The sequence below is a fragment of the Antedon mediterranea genome, chromosome 4 (assembly GCF_964355755.1).
Source record: "Antedon mediterranea chromosome 4, ecAntMedi1.1, whole genome shotgun sequence".
In the NCBI taxonomy this organism is placed as follows: Eukaryota; Metazoa; Echinodermata; class Crinoidea; order Comatulida; family Antedonidae; genus Antedon; species Antedon mediterranea.
In genome coordinates this window covers 15,776,199-15,791,370 of record NC_092673.1, presented here as the reverse complement: position 1 = coordinate 15,791,370, position 15,172 = coordinate 15,776,199, and the positions used below count along the sequence as shown (strand labels likewise).

At 32.8% G+C, this 15,172-nt stretch overlaps 1 protein-coding gene across 4 annotated transcripts in view; it reads right to left on the bottom strand.

Annotated features, from left to right (window-relative positions):
• Positions 1 to 15,172, bottom strand: part of LOC140046778 (alpha-L-iduronidase-like) — a 98,079-nt gene that overhangs the window by 49,328 nt on the left and 33,579 nt on the right. For all 4 annotated transcript variants that reach the window (XR_011844841.1, XR_011844840.1, XM_072091506.1 and 1 more), the window contains exons 11-13: positions 12,753 to 12,853; positions 3,991 to 4,112; positions 2,916 to 3,041 (exon numbers count right to left, since the gene is read on the bottom strand). Coding sequence is in view for 2 of the 4 variants with exons in the window: in XM_072091506.1 (XP_071947607.1) it covers positions 2,916 to 3,041; positions 3,991 to 4,112; positions 12,753 to 12,853 (349 nt within the window). In the remaining 2 variants the exon portion in view is untranslated. The remainder of the gene's footprint in view (positions 1 to 2,915; positions 3,042 to 3,990; positions 4,113 to 12,752; positions 12,854 to 15,172) is intronic.

Here is a 15,172-nt window from a genome sequence, read left to right as displayed (position 1 = left end):
TTAACCACCAAGCTACAGCTCTACTACAATGATTACATTTACATCTAAATTATATTATTAGATTTATTTCATTAATTAAATCTACTCAACTTGACAATGACATTGTTATTTATGACATATATTCATCCTCTATGGATTAAAAGATTCCTATAAGACTTAACATAAGATATTTTTTTCTATGTTTTTTAAAGTCTATATATCATTTGGTAAAAATTGATTTAGGGAATTAGTAAGGATTTGGAAGGGATTTTGAAGGCTTATCATAGTAGGATTAACTTATAAATTTAAACAATATAATTTATGAGTTTAGCCCACAGGATATTGTCTAATAAAGATTAATTATGCCATTAGATTGGGTATACTGTATATAATATATCATTAAATGTTACAAGTAATTATAATGTTATTCTTGTGTAGTTGAACATGAAGGTGAATGTTTTCAGTTGTTCATATTTTAATTATAAATAAGCTACTAAATCATTTTAATTTCACATTATAATTTTGTTGAGAGATAGATGGCGCTATATACAGAATAACATTAATGACTTTTTAACTATGGTTCTGAACGGTTTTCTGTTTTAATGCTGTTTTTTATGCTATTTTTAAACCTTTTTAAAACCATTTTTAACCATCATTTTAGACATTTGCATTGTTTTAGATTGTTTATAACATTTTTTCCTCCTTTTAATTGTGAGTCTCAAGTTTTAACTTTCTGTATTGTAACATTGTTATGTAAACATGTATTGTATGTTGATTATGACCGAATAAATGAATGAATAAATGAATGAAAGGCAGACATTAATTGAGACCTGCGTATATGTAAGCATGTCCTTAGGGAAGATAATTTATATTTCCTCGTCCTTCGGATGGGATAACGTCATGCACGACAAAAGAATGAATTTATAGTTGGAAAGATGTAGCCATGACTAGATTTCAAATTAAAATAATTTAAAAATAATATGAAATTTCAGAAACTAAAATGATGAATTAGTAAACCATCTTAATATCCTAAGTGGGCATAAAACATTAATTATAAACATTAAGTTTAAATCATTTCATAGTTTACTACATGCATGTCAATATTTACCTTACAACAGCAAAATGGCAATTGTAAACATTCATTAGAATAATTGATATAGAAAGTAAAAAATAATCCATAAAAATAAAATTCAAAGCATAGAATAAAAAATAGAGAAAAAGAAAGGAACTTATGATGGTATTCAATAAAATACTTGAGTGTGTTAAATTAAAGAGAACAAGCATTTGTTATCCTATCTTATACAATGAAGATCAAAGTTGTACAGTACGGTAGCTTTTCTAACGTATCCAACCGCTTGTTCGCAATATGTCAAAGTAAGCAAGTCTATAAATTGTTATTATGGCAAGTGCACTTGGCCCTGAAGGCACAACTACTCTTATTTACACATTATTTATCTCTGCTCCACTTCCATGTGTAATTGTTACAGATAATGATACACTTACCTCACCTAATCTACATCTATAGAAGCTATTGTCCGACACTTAGAAGAATAAAGTAGCCAAACGAGTGTTTAATTTTGTTGTTGATCTATTTTTAATTGTATTTCAAACCAAAAGGGTGAAAATAATATACAGAATGAGAAGTACTTTTTTAATTGTGTAAAATATTGTGGAATAAAATATAAACGTGTTGCAGAAAAAATTAACATTATTCATATCTATAAAAGTATCATAACATTCTTTTAACTAGGGCTTAAGAAGCGAAGATAGCTTGAAATGGAGAAGCAGAACAATTGGAGAAGCAGGATCATTGGATAAGCAGAACATAACCATTGGAGACACAAAACCATTGGAGAAAACAGATGTTTTAAAAAAACATAACCATTGGAGAAAACAGAACTTTTGAAGAAACATAACCATTGGAGAAAACAGAACTTTTGAAGAAACATAACCATTGGAGAAAACAGAACTTTTAAAGAAACAGAACCATTGGAGACACAGAAACATTGGAGAAGCTAAACTATTGGAGAGGTAGTAATATTGGAGAAACAGAACCTTCAGAGAAACAGAACTATTGGAGAAGCAGAAATATTGGAGAAGCAGACTGATTGGTGAAACAGAACTATTGGAGAAACATAACTATTGGAGAAGCAGACTGATTGGTGAAACAGAACTATTGAAGAAACAGAACTATTGGAGAAGCAGACCTATTGGAGAAGCAGAATTATTGGAGAAGCAAAACTATTGGAGAAGCAGTAATATTGGAGAAGCAGAACCATTTCTTGAAACAGAACCATTGGAGAAACAGAACCACTGGAGAAGCAGAACCATTGGAGAAGCAGACCTATTGGAGAAGCAGACTGATTGGTAAAACAGAACCATTGGAGAAACAGAACTATTGGAGAAGCAGAACTTTTGGAGAAGCTAAACTATTGGAGAAGCAGTAATATTGAAGAAGCAGAACCATTTCTTGAAACAGAACCATTGGAGAAACAGAACCACTGGAGAAGCAGAAACATTGGAGAAGCAGAACCATTGGAGAAGCAAAACTATTGGAGAAGCAGACTGATTGGTGAAACAGAACCATTGGAGAAATAGAACTATTGGAGAAGCAGAACTTTAGGAGAAACAGAACTTTCGGAGAAGCTAAACCATTGGAGAAGCAAAACCATTGAAGAAGCAAAACTATCGGAGAAGCAGAACTATTGGAGAAGCAGAACTTTCGAAGAAGCAGAACTTTTGAAGAAGCAAAACTATTGTAGAAGCAGAACCATTAAAAACACAGAACCATTGGAGAAAAAGAATCATTGGAGAAGCTGTACCATTGGATAAGAAAAAACTTTGGAGAGGCAAAACTTTTGGAGAAGCAGAATACTTGTTTCAAAGAGAGGAAGGTTCTTGATAGAGTAGCAAGAGACCTTACTTTTATTATTTACCTGGTCAGGAGATGACGTTGTTTTATTGCACATATGAAGTAAAAGAACACCTGGTTTTTGGAGAACAAAGTTGTAAATGGCTTGATTAGATTTAACTAATTTTGGCCCTTCAATTCTGACCGGTTCCTATGAATGTGAGAAAATAACATTTGATAAATAAAAGCGAATGTAAATTTGTAACTTAAATATTCATGTCATGGTTAATTAACATCTTTTATTTTTACTTGCCTCTTCATAACAAATACATTCTTGGTTTTTAAAAATGCTTATTGCATCCATGTAGGTATATTCCATCCTTATAAGCATTGCTTTTAGGGACCAATCAATTACTTTATTAAGTAATAATAATACAACCAATATTCTTTAATATCAGAAGGGAAACAAGTATTAATTTTTTGTGTATAAAATAACCATAATATGAGGTAAGAAATAAGACAAATTTACACAAGGAAAAAGCAATAAAGATATAAAATAGTAACACCTTTAATAAGATGTCGTAATCACATTAATTACATCATGATGATATTCAATGGTAACCAAGCCTGCAACATTTATGTACATTTGTTAATGAGGTGTGAAGTCTGGTCAGCGCATTATGGTTTACATGAATAGGACTTTATTAATTTTTGTCTTGACGTAAGTAATACTCTTGGGTAACATCAAGATGCTAGTAATAACACCTCCTCTGTAAGTCTACATTTGTTGTGTACGCAAACAAAATGTTGAATTCACTCAATCATTGGGGTGATTTTAAGGTCACCATTAAGAATAATTTGTTATATAAATTTATTTTAGAAGTACACTATAACAAAGGAGCAGTTTAAATACATTTGATCATACTTCAAGGGGATATTTTTTTTTTGGAATGAAAGACAATAAAGCATCTTCATTGCTTTCTCACAACTTTACTCATTTATTCTTTCAATTTGGTCAAAATGACATAATTCAACATAGTCCAGTCATCTCCATAATGAGATACAAACCAGGACACATTTTACTTTTCAATTAATTTGAAGTTTGAATATGATTCTATGAATCAGGCACTCATCTTGAGCATTGGTTTTATTATTATTACCTGATTATTTCTCATTGTTTCAAGTTGTTCAAAAGATGGAAACACAGGTTTTCCAAATGTTGTCCAATTATGGTATGGATTTCCATGATAATTGTCTATTAGATAAACACTATATACCAAATCTGAAAAAAAAAAAACCACAAAAACATTTAATTTTTACTTTCTCTTGCAACTATTTCTAAAATACAGTAGTATGTGGTTTGTGCAGGCCTTTAATTGTGTTTTAACTGTTAGACAATGTTTGTTTATGAGCAAATTGAATTTTTGGCAAAATTCGGTGGTCATGTATCCCACTTCTCACCGCTTATGAATATTATGTGCTAAACACTGTGCAATGAGTGGATCAAACTTAGGTGGCCATGCGTCCAACTTCTCACCGCTTATGAATATTATGGGTTAAAGGATTAGTGGCCGATCAAATTTGAAGTCTATGAGCCAGTTGTATCCTTAAATATTACCATTTTATTACTAATGTGAAATTAAGATGTAATCAGTCATACAAACAAATCGAAAGAAACAAAGAGATCGGTAGCTTTCAACTTACCGACTACTAACTAAATATAGTGACTAATAATGGTTTGCTAATTAATTACTGTTCAGATATACAGAATTTATAAATTAAATTTAATCAGCATATGGGTTTGTAACTCAAAGCGAACGTTCACGTTTAATTTAAAACGGTTTAAAAACCTAAACTTAGATTTAAAGTTAAACAAACACTGACATTTCAAAAGATTTACTATAGTTTAAACATTGTCTTAAAGTTACGGGTGTCAGGTTTCAATAGATACATCCTCTTTTAATCTAGTAGAAGATTGACATTTAACTGAAAGAAACAAAATGCTATAGACAATCATTTTGATTAACACTATCTATAAATTACAATCAACTGATATTTATTCGCAGAAATCAGATATTTTTGTAGTCAAGAATAGCTATAATGTATTCCACATCAATTTGCTAAAGAACAAGAAATATCAAAGGAATGAACATGCATTGAAAAACAAATTAGGCATATTGCAGAGTTTGTTGAAAACACTCAGTTCATTAAAAAGGAAACAACAATGTAATATTTCTTTTTGAAACAGCTTATCATGAACCATACAAGGTCTCACAAATATACAAGCTCTCACAAAGCTGGCAAACTCTCATGGATAATACAATACAAGCTCTCACAAAGCAGGCAAACTCTCATGGATAATACAACCTCACACAAAGCAGCCAACCTCTCATGGATAATACAACCTCTCACGAAGATGACAAAATCTCAGCATACAACATCACACAAAGCAGCCAACCTCTCATGGATAATACAACCTCTCACGAAGATGAAAAACTCTCAGCATACAACATCTCCCAAAATTGGTAACTGCTCATGGACCATACAACATGTCACTAAGCTGGCAAACTCTCAGCATACAACATCTCACAAAGCTGGCAACTGCTCATGGACCATACAACATGTCACTAAAGCTGGCAACTGCTCATGGACCATACAACATGTCACTAAGCTGGCAAACTCTCAGCATACAACATCTCACAAAGCTGGCAACTGCTCATGGACCATACAACATCTCACTAAGCTGGCAAACTCTCAGCATACAACATCTCACAAAGCTGGCAACTGCTCATGGACCATACAACATGTCACTAAGCTGGCAAACTCTCAGCATACAACATCTCACTAAGCTGGCAACTCCTCATTGAACAAACTTCCATAAACTCATCACAAATCAGAAACATGTTGTATAGCTCTGAAAAAAGTGTTTCTTCTACACTATGTAAAATGTAGAATTAATAAGGAGGCATGCAAATGACACCGACAATCTCCTATTTTAAATTTTACAATATGTTAGACTTAAAGTGAATTAACATGATAAATTACACTACTAAATAGCTTATGAGATATTTCTTGTCTTATCTCCAAGTTGAATAGTGCAAAAGAATCTATACTTACTGTTAATATTTGATGTGCTGTATGTGTGATGAGATGATTATAGATATTGTAGTTCATTTATGCAGTAAACTAAGTGAAGTAATTAATTAAGTTGTTTATACTCTAAATAATGTTTGCCACGATGGTAATTCTGAGGTAAATGATTGTTTTTAGTTCAAACTAAACTTTTTCTAGTTATAGTTACTTAAATCTAAGTTTAAAACCTCACCAATTGCATTAGACTAAATTTAGCAAATATTGAAACCTGCAAATTGGATGTACTGTATTGTTATTGATTAGACAATGAAGTTTTAATCAAAGGAATGAATAAATATATAAAATCCATAAGAATACTCTATCATTACAGATTTTGTAAACAAAGACAGTATCCCGGAGGGTGTGGAGATGATTTCATCAAATTGAACATTAGTTTTAAATCCCAGCTTTATTAACAATAATTAATAAGATGTGAATAAGAAAACAAAGGACGATAACTCGTTACCGCCAGTTGATTATACCTTCATCTAGTTTCAAAACATCTTCAACCTCATGGGGTAGAAAGATTAACTTGGTGCGTCATAATCTAAGGTGTTAAGCTTATAATAATAGAATGCTTTCAATTTGAGATGATCAACGACCTAGAACCTATGCATAATGTGTCTTCAGTCATCTTATGGGCCTAGAAACTAACAACACTGTGTCAAAGAGTAAGGAAGGATTTCCCAACTTCCCCACATGTGCACAATAAATTAACCGAACTTGATCATCACTCGTTGCAGATCGAAAGTTCACTAACAATGCTAATGTGCATGTCAATGCTTTGTTGAAAACCATAATTATGCTTTGATGACAAAAAGGAGTGGTACGGCATAAATGGCAAGGGAAATCGGACAGCATGCGAGAGGTCTGGGTTCAATACCTGCTAGTATACATTAATTTCATTGTCTCGTCCTTTAGATGGGATGTAAAGCAGTTCGTCCCATGTACATACATTGCAACTTTGGCACATTATTCAAAAAAAGTAGGGATCATCTCCTGGTGTGCCCTCTGGGAGAACAGTCTTGTAAGTGAAGGTCACTCAGTATAAAGAGGAAATAAAAAACGTCATAAAATTATTACAACGTATGCATTCGGCAATTTCAGAACCGTTACTTGTACAGTATGCGTACATATTATACGTAAGTTCAATACTCACTTGGTTCAGTAACCGAATGTCCATGGCAATTCACAAATTATTGAAAGGAGGATTTTTCTAGTGGATCTAATATCATGTAAGAAACAGTTCAATTAAGATGTTACATATGAGCATGTTTTCATGTACTAAAGGTTGGAATTTATCTTCATAATCTAGGATTACCATTTAATTTTTATTACAGATGTTTGATTGGGTTAATTATTTAGATACATGATCATTACATTAACCCTAGCTAACAGGTACTTCACCTTAAATATGACCTATAAAACATTTTAATAACTAGATGGCACGCTCGCTTCGCTCGCGTACCATCTAGGTCGTGCCCACAGATGGTTCTCGAATACACAGTATTTCCAGCGAGAAAAAAATGTACGTACCGCAGGACTATAATACATTGTCGTTTACAGAAACGAATAAATATACACAATGATTTATGTAGTCAACCAAAATTAGCACCCTGGGAATTACTTCCGAGAGAGAAACAAAATGAGTCAACATTTTTTATTTGGACTCATTTAAACAAACCCAATTTGTGTTTTGTATGTAACATTAAGGGTTGAGGGATGGGGGAAGAAGATAGGTACAAAGAGGAAACATTTTAAAATATATTCTTATCCACTCAGTAACGAAATATTGTTTTTAATGTGTTATAAGCCTATAAATAATATACCACTAAATACAGTAAAATATTTACGATTTAATACGGTACTTTGTTAAAACTCTCACTGTCATAGTCGATTGAAATAGTAAAGTACATGTAACGATACACCACTACGACGTTTATATATTTTTTAATTATTAATTAATACAAACGTTGAGAAGCAACTGTCAGTAATAACGTTTATTTATTTGTATATTATATGTTTAAAATCTAACAGTAGGGCCTACCCACACTCACAGTAATAAAGTGTATTTGTATATATTTTTATATTACATCTAACAGTACCAACACTCACAGTAAGAAATTTGCGATTCAAATTGCGATCAAAAGTGGTTAATACCTTAACAGTATTGTACAGCATTGCAATACTATTTATGTTTATTCTCCAAGGGGGCCCATAAATCTAAATCTATACCTCTATGGTTAAACCAAATAATTTGGAATGTTTATTTGTATATTATATGTTTATAATCTAACAGTAGGGCCTACCCACACTCACAGTAATAAAGTTTATTTGTATATATTTTTATATTACATCTAACAGTACCAACACTCACAGTAAGAAATTTGCGATTCAAATTGCGATCAAAAGTGGTTAATACCTTAACAGTATTGTACAGCATTGCAATACTATTTATGTTTATTCTCCAAGGGGGCCCATAAATCTAAATCTATACCTCTATGGTTAAACCAAATAATTTGGAATGTTCCATTCATCACAAATCAATACATTTGTAAAAACGTATATTAAATGTATCAAAACAGTATTTTTTAAAGAAAATCGGCCTGTCTTCAACATTATGATGCTGTACTCGAACTGTTCAACCGGTTTTCAGCTATTAAAAACAATTATCGTAGGAGGAGATAGGAAAATGCGAAGCCTCCTCGCATTTTTGTGGCGGGTATTTTTCAAGATGGACATCCATTAGACAGTGTATTACCACGATCGGAAAACACCCCTATTTGGGGCAAATCGTTGAACCTAAATTCGTTTTAATCATCAATAACTAATTATCTAACTTAATTTAATTAGTAAACAGGGTTACATCAGGTGGTTAAAATCAGTACCGAAAGTACGAACCAACTTTATATACCATCGAGTAAAAATTCTAGAAGTAAGGCGCGATTTACCGAATTTTGCCCTTACGTAAATTTATATATAGATGTGATAGGTTTAGGATGACAATTCAAATACTGTTCAGGGAGTAAAATGTAAATGCACACGAGAAATAAAACTTAGGGCTGCAAATATTTATGATACTTACTTCTGGCTAAAAGTTTAATTTGATTGAATTGTGATTTCAATATGGTTCATTACACCTACATTATCAGTTATCAGAAAGCAGAATTATGCCAGAAAGATTGATTATAATTAACCTACAAATAATGCTAATCATAGTTGATAACTTCATTATAACTATAGTAAAGTACTTGCGGTACACAATCATCCAAATACAAAATAAAGTTGAGAATGGTGTTTCAAATGTGATATATAAATGCTGAATCACATAATTTGGCTACTAATAATACTATACAAATTATATACTGGGAATCAGCTACGCTATCTGTATCTAACCTTCTAAATAATAAGTAAAGTAAAGTAAGGTTTGCAGCACACAATCATCCAAATACAAAATAAAGTTGAGAATGTACAGGTGTTTCAAATGTGATATAAATGCTGAATCACATAATTAGGATACTAAACTATACAAGTTATACTGTATACTGGGAATCAGCTACGCTATCTGTATCTAACCTTCTAAATCAGGGGCGGATTCATGTCCTAGGCCGGCTGGGTTGGCATCAAAACCCGTAACTTTTTCAATGTTCACACGGGCCGGCTGCGCGTAACCGGCCTTGGCTTTGCAAAACTTCATGTCCATGTGTCCCAGCAACGTCGAAAGAACCAAGAAACCAACGATTGCGCAAAAAATATGTAAAAATTTGCGGCGAAAAAACATGCTTTAGGCGCAAAAAAAAAAAACAGTTCCGTATATTAAATATTGTCTATAAAACCCACTATATTCAGATAATTATATGACAAGAATCGACTGGCCTAAACGCCTCAGATGCTATCTCCGGACGTCTAGAAAAAAAAATTCCAGGGGGGGATGCCTCCGGACCCCCCTAGACGATTATTTTTCCTATATCGGCCCCCTTTTTTTTCAAAATCCTAGATCCACCCCTGTAAATAACTAGTAAAGAAATATATTTAACTTAAGTATTTAACATTTCATTCATTCATTGTTATTATCATATATTATTACTGATTCTTCATATTCTCAGTTGTTCTTATTATTTTTTTGTTTAACCATGTTAAAGGGCCAACTGAAACAAGTTTAGTTCTAGGTTGGTGCTCATTTTTATGCTCTCTATTTTGTATGGCATTTTGATGAAATAAATGTTTCTTGAATTGAATATAGTAGGAAGGACTATTTAACTTACATTATATTACCCTTACAGACTGCATTTTGTACTTAACACTTTGACTGCCAGAGATTTTTCCAGTTAGAAACTGCCACTGCCAGCGTTTATAGCCCAATTCGATGTTTTTATTAAAGCTGATTGAAAATATGTATGTGATCTGATTTACATGTAATTTAGACTAAAATAATCATAAAGATTTTAGCTTTACAATGGTACCAAGAACGATTTTCAAATCGCAATATGTAAATTGTAATAGTAAAATGAAAGTAACCCACTTTTTGAGTTTTTCGTAGTTTCGCGCAAGAAAGTCGAGATATTCGCGATTTTGTGCAAGACATCACAATATGAAAATATCGCCCGGTGAGATCAACAAACAACAAAAAAGTTACTTACAAAGCAACAGTAGGCCTATAAAAACAAGTTATCACTATCGAAAAATGTATTACATTTTATAAATCATAAATCTTACATCAATGTTTCGCCAAAATCCCCATAGTAAAGACACCAGGCCTAGTTAACTAGGCCTAAAGTTGGTCCGGAATCGTTTTACTACTAGCCTAGCTAGTAAACTGATGATAATATTCATACCAATTCTAAACAAGTTTGTTGCGTGATAATTGGCCACTTACAGTGAAACACCAAAACAATTAGGGTATACATACAATAATAAAATTAAAGACTTCATATTGAAAATTCATCCATTATTTTTTATTCAGATAATAAACAAACATGCCAATCCACATAAACCTTTGTAATGCTTTGGCGGCATAGCTAGCGCGCGACCGACACAATGCGCCAAACCATCGCTGTACGCGCTACTGTGATGCGCGGTTTATGTTATTTCGACAGGTACCATTTTGACAATCGTTCGTAACCAGATTAGTTACTTTCAAAAAGTAAAATATTCACGGTTCAGACCGAATATAGTGTCCATATTTATAGTATATACCAATAATTAACCTATCTACCGGATTTCGTAAAAAAAACGCGAAAAACGAAGATCTTCGTGTTTGGCAGTCAAGCGTTGTGTTTCCAAAAACAAAGATCTTATCGTGTTTGGCAGTCAAAGTGTTAACAAAAGAACCACCTTTAGCAACCCCACAAAAGGGAAACGTTCCATTTCCTTCAAAATGGACAAAAAGAAAAAACAAAATCACAAATCATTAAATATTAAATGTAATTGGTAAGGAAATTGTCCCTAATGTTTTTATAATTAGTGAACTTTGTGTAATGAAAAAGAACATGGCTTATCTTCTCTAAAGATGGCTAATAAATAAAAAAAAATTTTTTAGGATCATGAATACAATCTTAATAGCATGCATAGTTAAAAAAATTGCTTGAAGTGCTCAGAAAAATCAGTGCAAAGCTCTGAAAATGTCATTCAGTATACAACAGACAAATAAATAAATCAAAAAGATTATTAGTTTGTTCTAAATTAGTATTCCTTGAGGATTATCTTCAATTAAAGTTTTGATATAAAAATAGATATTTCCATAATTCTAAATTTCCATGTCAAAATCTTTTACTTTTCATCTTTAACACAAGAATCTCCTATTTGTCAAAAATGAGTAAGATTTTGAAAGGCACTGTGGGATAGAATAGAGCCAATTTTGGGGTCATGAAGTATAATGCACCCTCAATATGCATTTGAGACTTTTATTTTAGGCCTCTGGGACGTTTTAGCCCAAAGACACCTGCACAAGTTTCGTATTTTGTGGACCATAGATCTTTATATTAATATTAATTGTTTACCTTTCTAGTTTAAAGAGGTCGCTGTCGTAATGGCAGCACCCAGTGTGACGTTGTGACCACGTACTTCCAACACAGTATTTTCAATGCAAAATTTACAAACAGGAGATTCCTTTATTATAGGTGCTTTGATCTTTACATACTTTGAGCATGCAAGATACAATATGGAAAATTGCTGTACAATTTTCGGATTAAGATGATGTTGAGAATTATGGAATGAAATGCAAGTTGCAGAATTTAAGCCTGCTTAATCCAAGTAACATTGACGATAATTGTAAGTGACATAAAATGAGTTTTTAAGACGCTAATCCTTTTCAGATTATGAGTAAATCCTTTCGTGTTTTTCATCAAACTGGTCCACTTTTTTTAATAATTAATGCATAAGATTTACTATATTTCATAATTTCTACTATATTCCGACATGTATTGCGATTAATTCATGTAAAAATGACCCAATTACACCAAAGCGACGCACCTTCAAATGTGAAAGCTCACTGTTTTATAACCGATACCACAATTGTCTAACGGTTGCGATTTGGGGCTACAATTTTACTATTTTTTATTATTCATCACTCTTACTTAAACAAATCATACCAAAATTCTCCAGGCACTGATTGGTTGTGTTATTTTAACGGCCAATCACTGACAAGTCTTTTCGACATCACTTTATTGTTGCACGACTTGTTCTACCTTAGTAAAGGAAGAAGACTAATTCTGGCTACTTTTATGGGTATGAATCCAATAAATGCGATTACAAATGATTGAAACGTAAAGCACATCTGTGTATTACATACCTTTGACATTTTCTTGTATTTTTATGGTAATCTTGATATTGTCTTGTCCTGTGACATTACTAGTATCTGCACTGTTGACTACTAAAACACTCATTTCAAAGCTGAAAAAAAAAAAAATATTTCAAATAGGAAATCACATTTTGACATGTGCTTGACTAGCACTGACATGTTGACTGGCAAGATTATAATATTAATTATTACAATAGTTTTAAAATATTTAAAAAATCAGATAAACTTTCTCCATCAGTACTCAACTACAATCAATCCACTGAAATACAATGCTACATATTGTATCACATGTGATACCTGTATCATAGGCACTAAGCTTTACCCTAACCTTAATATGGAGCCACATCTGATACATGTTACAGAATTTGTCTATGATATATGGGACATACAATGCTATAGATACGGTTAAGAGAATTGGACGGCAGACACGCAATGAAAAATAATATTGAATATTATTCCAATTAAATCAAGGTACTGTAGTGTAAGTGTTATTTGCATTTCTGAATTTGGAAGGAATGTAAGAAAACATGTAGGTTAATGATTCTCCTTAGAATTGATTGCACAGCAGTAAACGGTTCTCAATCAAGACTTTAATTAGGATAGTGTGACTTCACTTTTTGTGTACTTGGTTACATGATGGTGTATTCTTATTTGTAAAAAAAAATTAAGCATATAAATCCTGTTTTGTGCACTGTGCCCTATCTCTGGAGATGTACACTTTGTAATTTATAACGCCCACGTAGCTGAACTTCCCACAAAGTATTGCTGGATTAAAATCTAATATTGAAAACTTTGTATTAGATAATATAGGTTTTCATGCTGTTAATTAAATGGAATAACCCTTTAAATAGAACTAGGCCATCGCACTTACAGCAATTGCCTGTCTCAATTAAAACACAATACAGCAATAAATCTATTCTGAGAATATATAGTTTGCATTCATCTAACATAGTAAATCACATTGTGTATAATAATAATGTATAATTATAAATGCTTAAATTGCACTTTATTATGTCACGTAAGGGTAACTTAAGAAACAAACATTTAAATTAGATATTGACATGTATTGTGTAGGAAAATGTGTAATAAAAGCATTTAATTAGGTAGGTAATAGATATAAACTAGGTCTCTATGCACTACATACAATAGGATGAAAGAAGAAGGAAAAAAAACCCATCAAGCTAGTACCAAAAAAAAACCCTTGAATGTATGTACTCCTGTCGTAATCTTTTCATTAATTCAGTGGCTTCTACTTTAAATGAACACAAGCTAGCAAAAGAAAACTGTAATAGATGAGAAAGATGTGAAAAAAAGATCAAAATTAATTTACCTTCGCCAGGGAGGTATATGTAATCGATAGCGTTTGTCTTTTTGTTTGTTAGCAAGATTACTCAAAAAGTAACAACAAGATCCTTAATGAAATGAAAATACAGATAGATATGCACGGTCAAGGACCACTCCAATAAAATTTGGAGGCAATTCGGATCACGGTCCCAATATTGGATACTTTTTAATAAAATTTTTAGACCTGCTAGTGTTAAAAGACAGAACAGAATTTTCAAAAAAAGACTTAAAGTAATAAGTCAACTTAAATTACATTTTCTCGAGAACTACTTGTCCAAAAAACGTTTGGGAGCCTAGCCCCCCCCCGTCGGGGAACACGGGTACTTTTTGTCGGGGAATATAATATACAGTAAAAAACGTTCGCGTTCACTTCATATAGCTTCAGCGCCTAGAAAACCCCAACGTTCCATTGACCGTGAGAGTACGTCAGAGGGCTATTATGCACTTTTATGCATTCATTTATTGCCAGCGATCTAACTTACTACTAAACATTAGCTAGGTACGCACTTGTCTGGCGGTATCCCTTTGTACGAATCGTTCAACGTTGGGTCGAGACGCGTGATATCAAGTTCCATCCAGGGACCAAAATGTGTAATGTAGTTATTTTCCAGGCGAAGTTTACTGAAGGGAACACGGGTACTTTTTGTCGGGGAATATAATATACAGTAAAAAGCGTTCGCGATCACTTCGTAGCTAACTTCAGCGCCTAGAAAACCGCGACGTTTCATTGACCGTGAGAGTACGTCAGAGTGATATTATGCACTTTATATGCATTCATTATTGCCAGCGATCTAACTTACTACTAAACAATAGCTAGGTTCGCACTTGTCTGGCGGTATCCCTTTGTACGAATCGTTCAACGTTGGGTCGAGACACGTGATATCATGTTCCATCCAGGGACCAAAATGTGTACTGTAGTTATTTTCCAGGCGAAGTTTACTGACGGTTACGTCGTGTACTGCGTCGCCGTACGCTACACTACAGCAAAACCGAATTATGTTAATTGTTTGTATGTTCACCAATTTTTAAATTTACAAGTAACCTTCTGTACCGTGGGGCACCTAAAA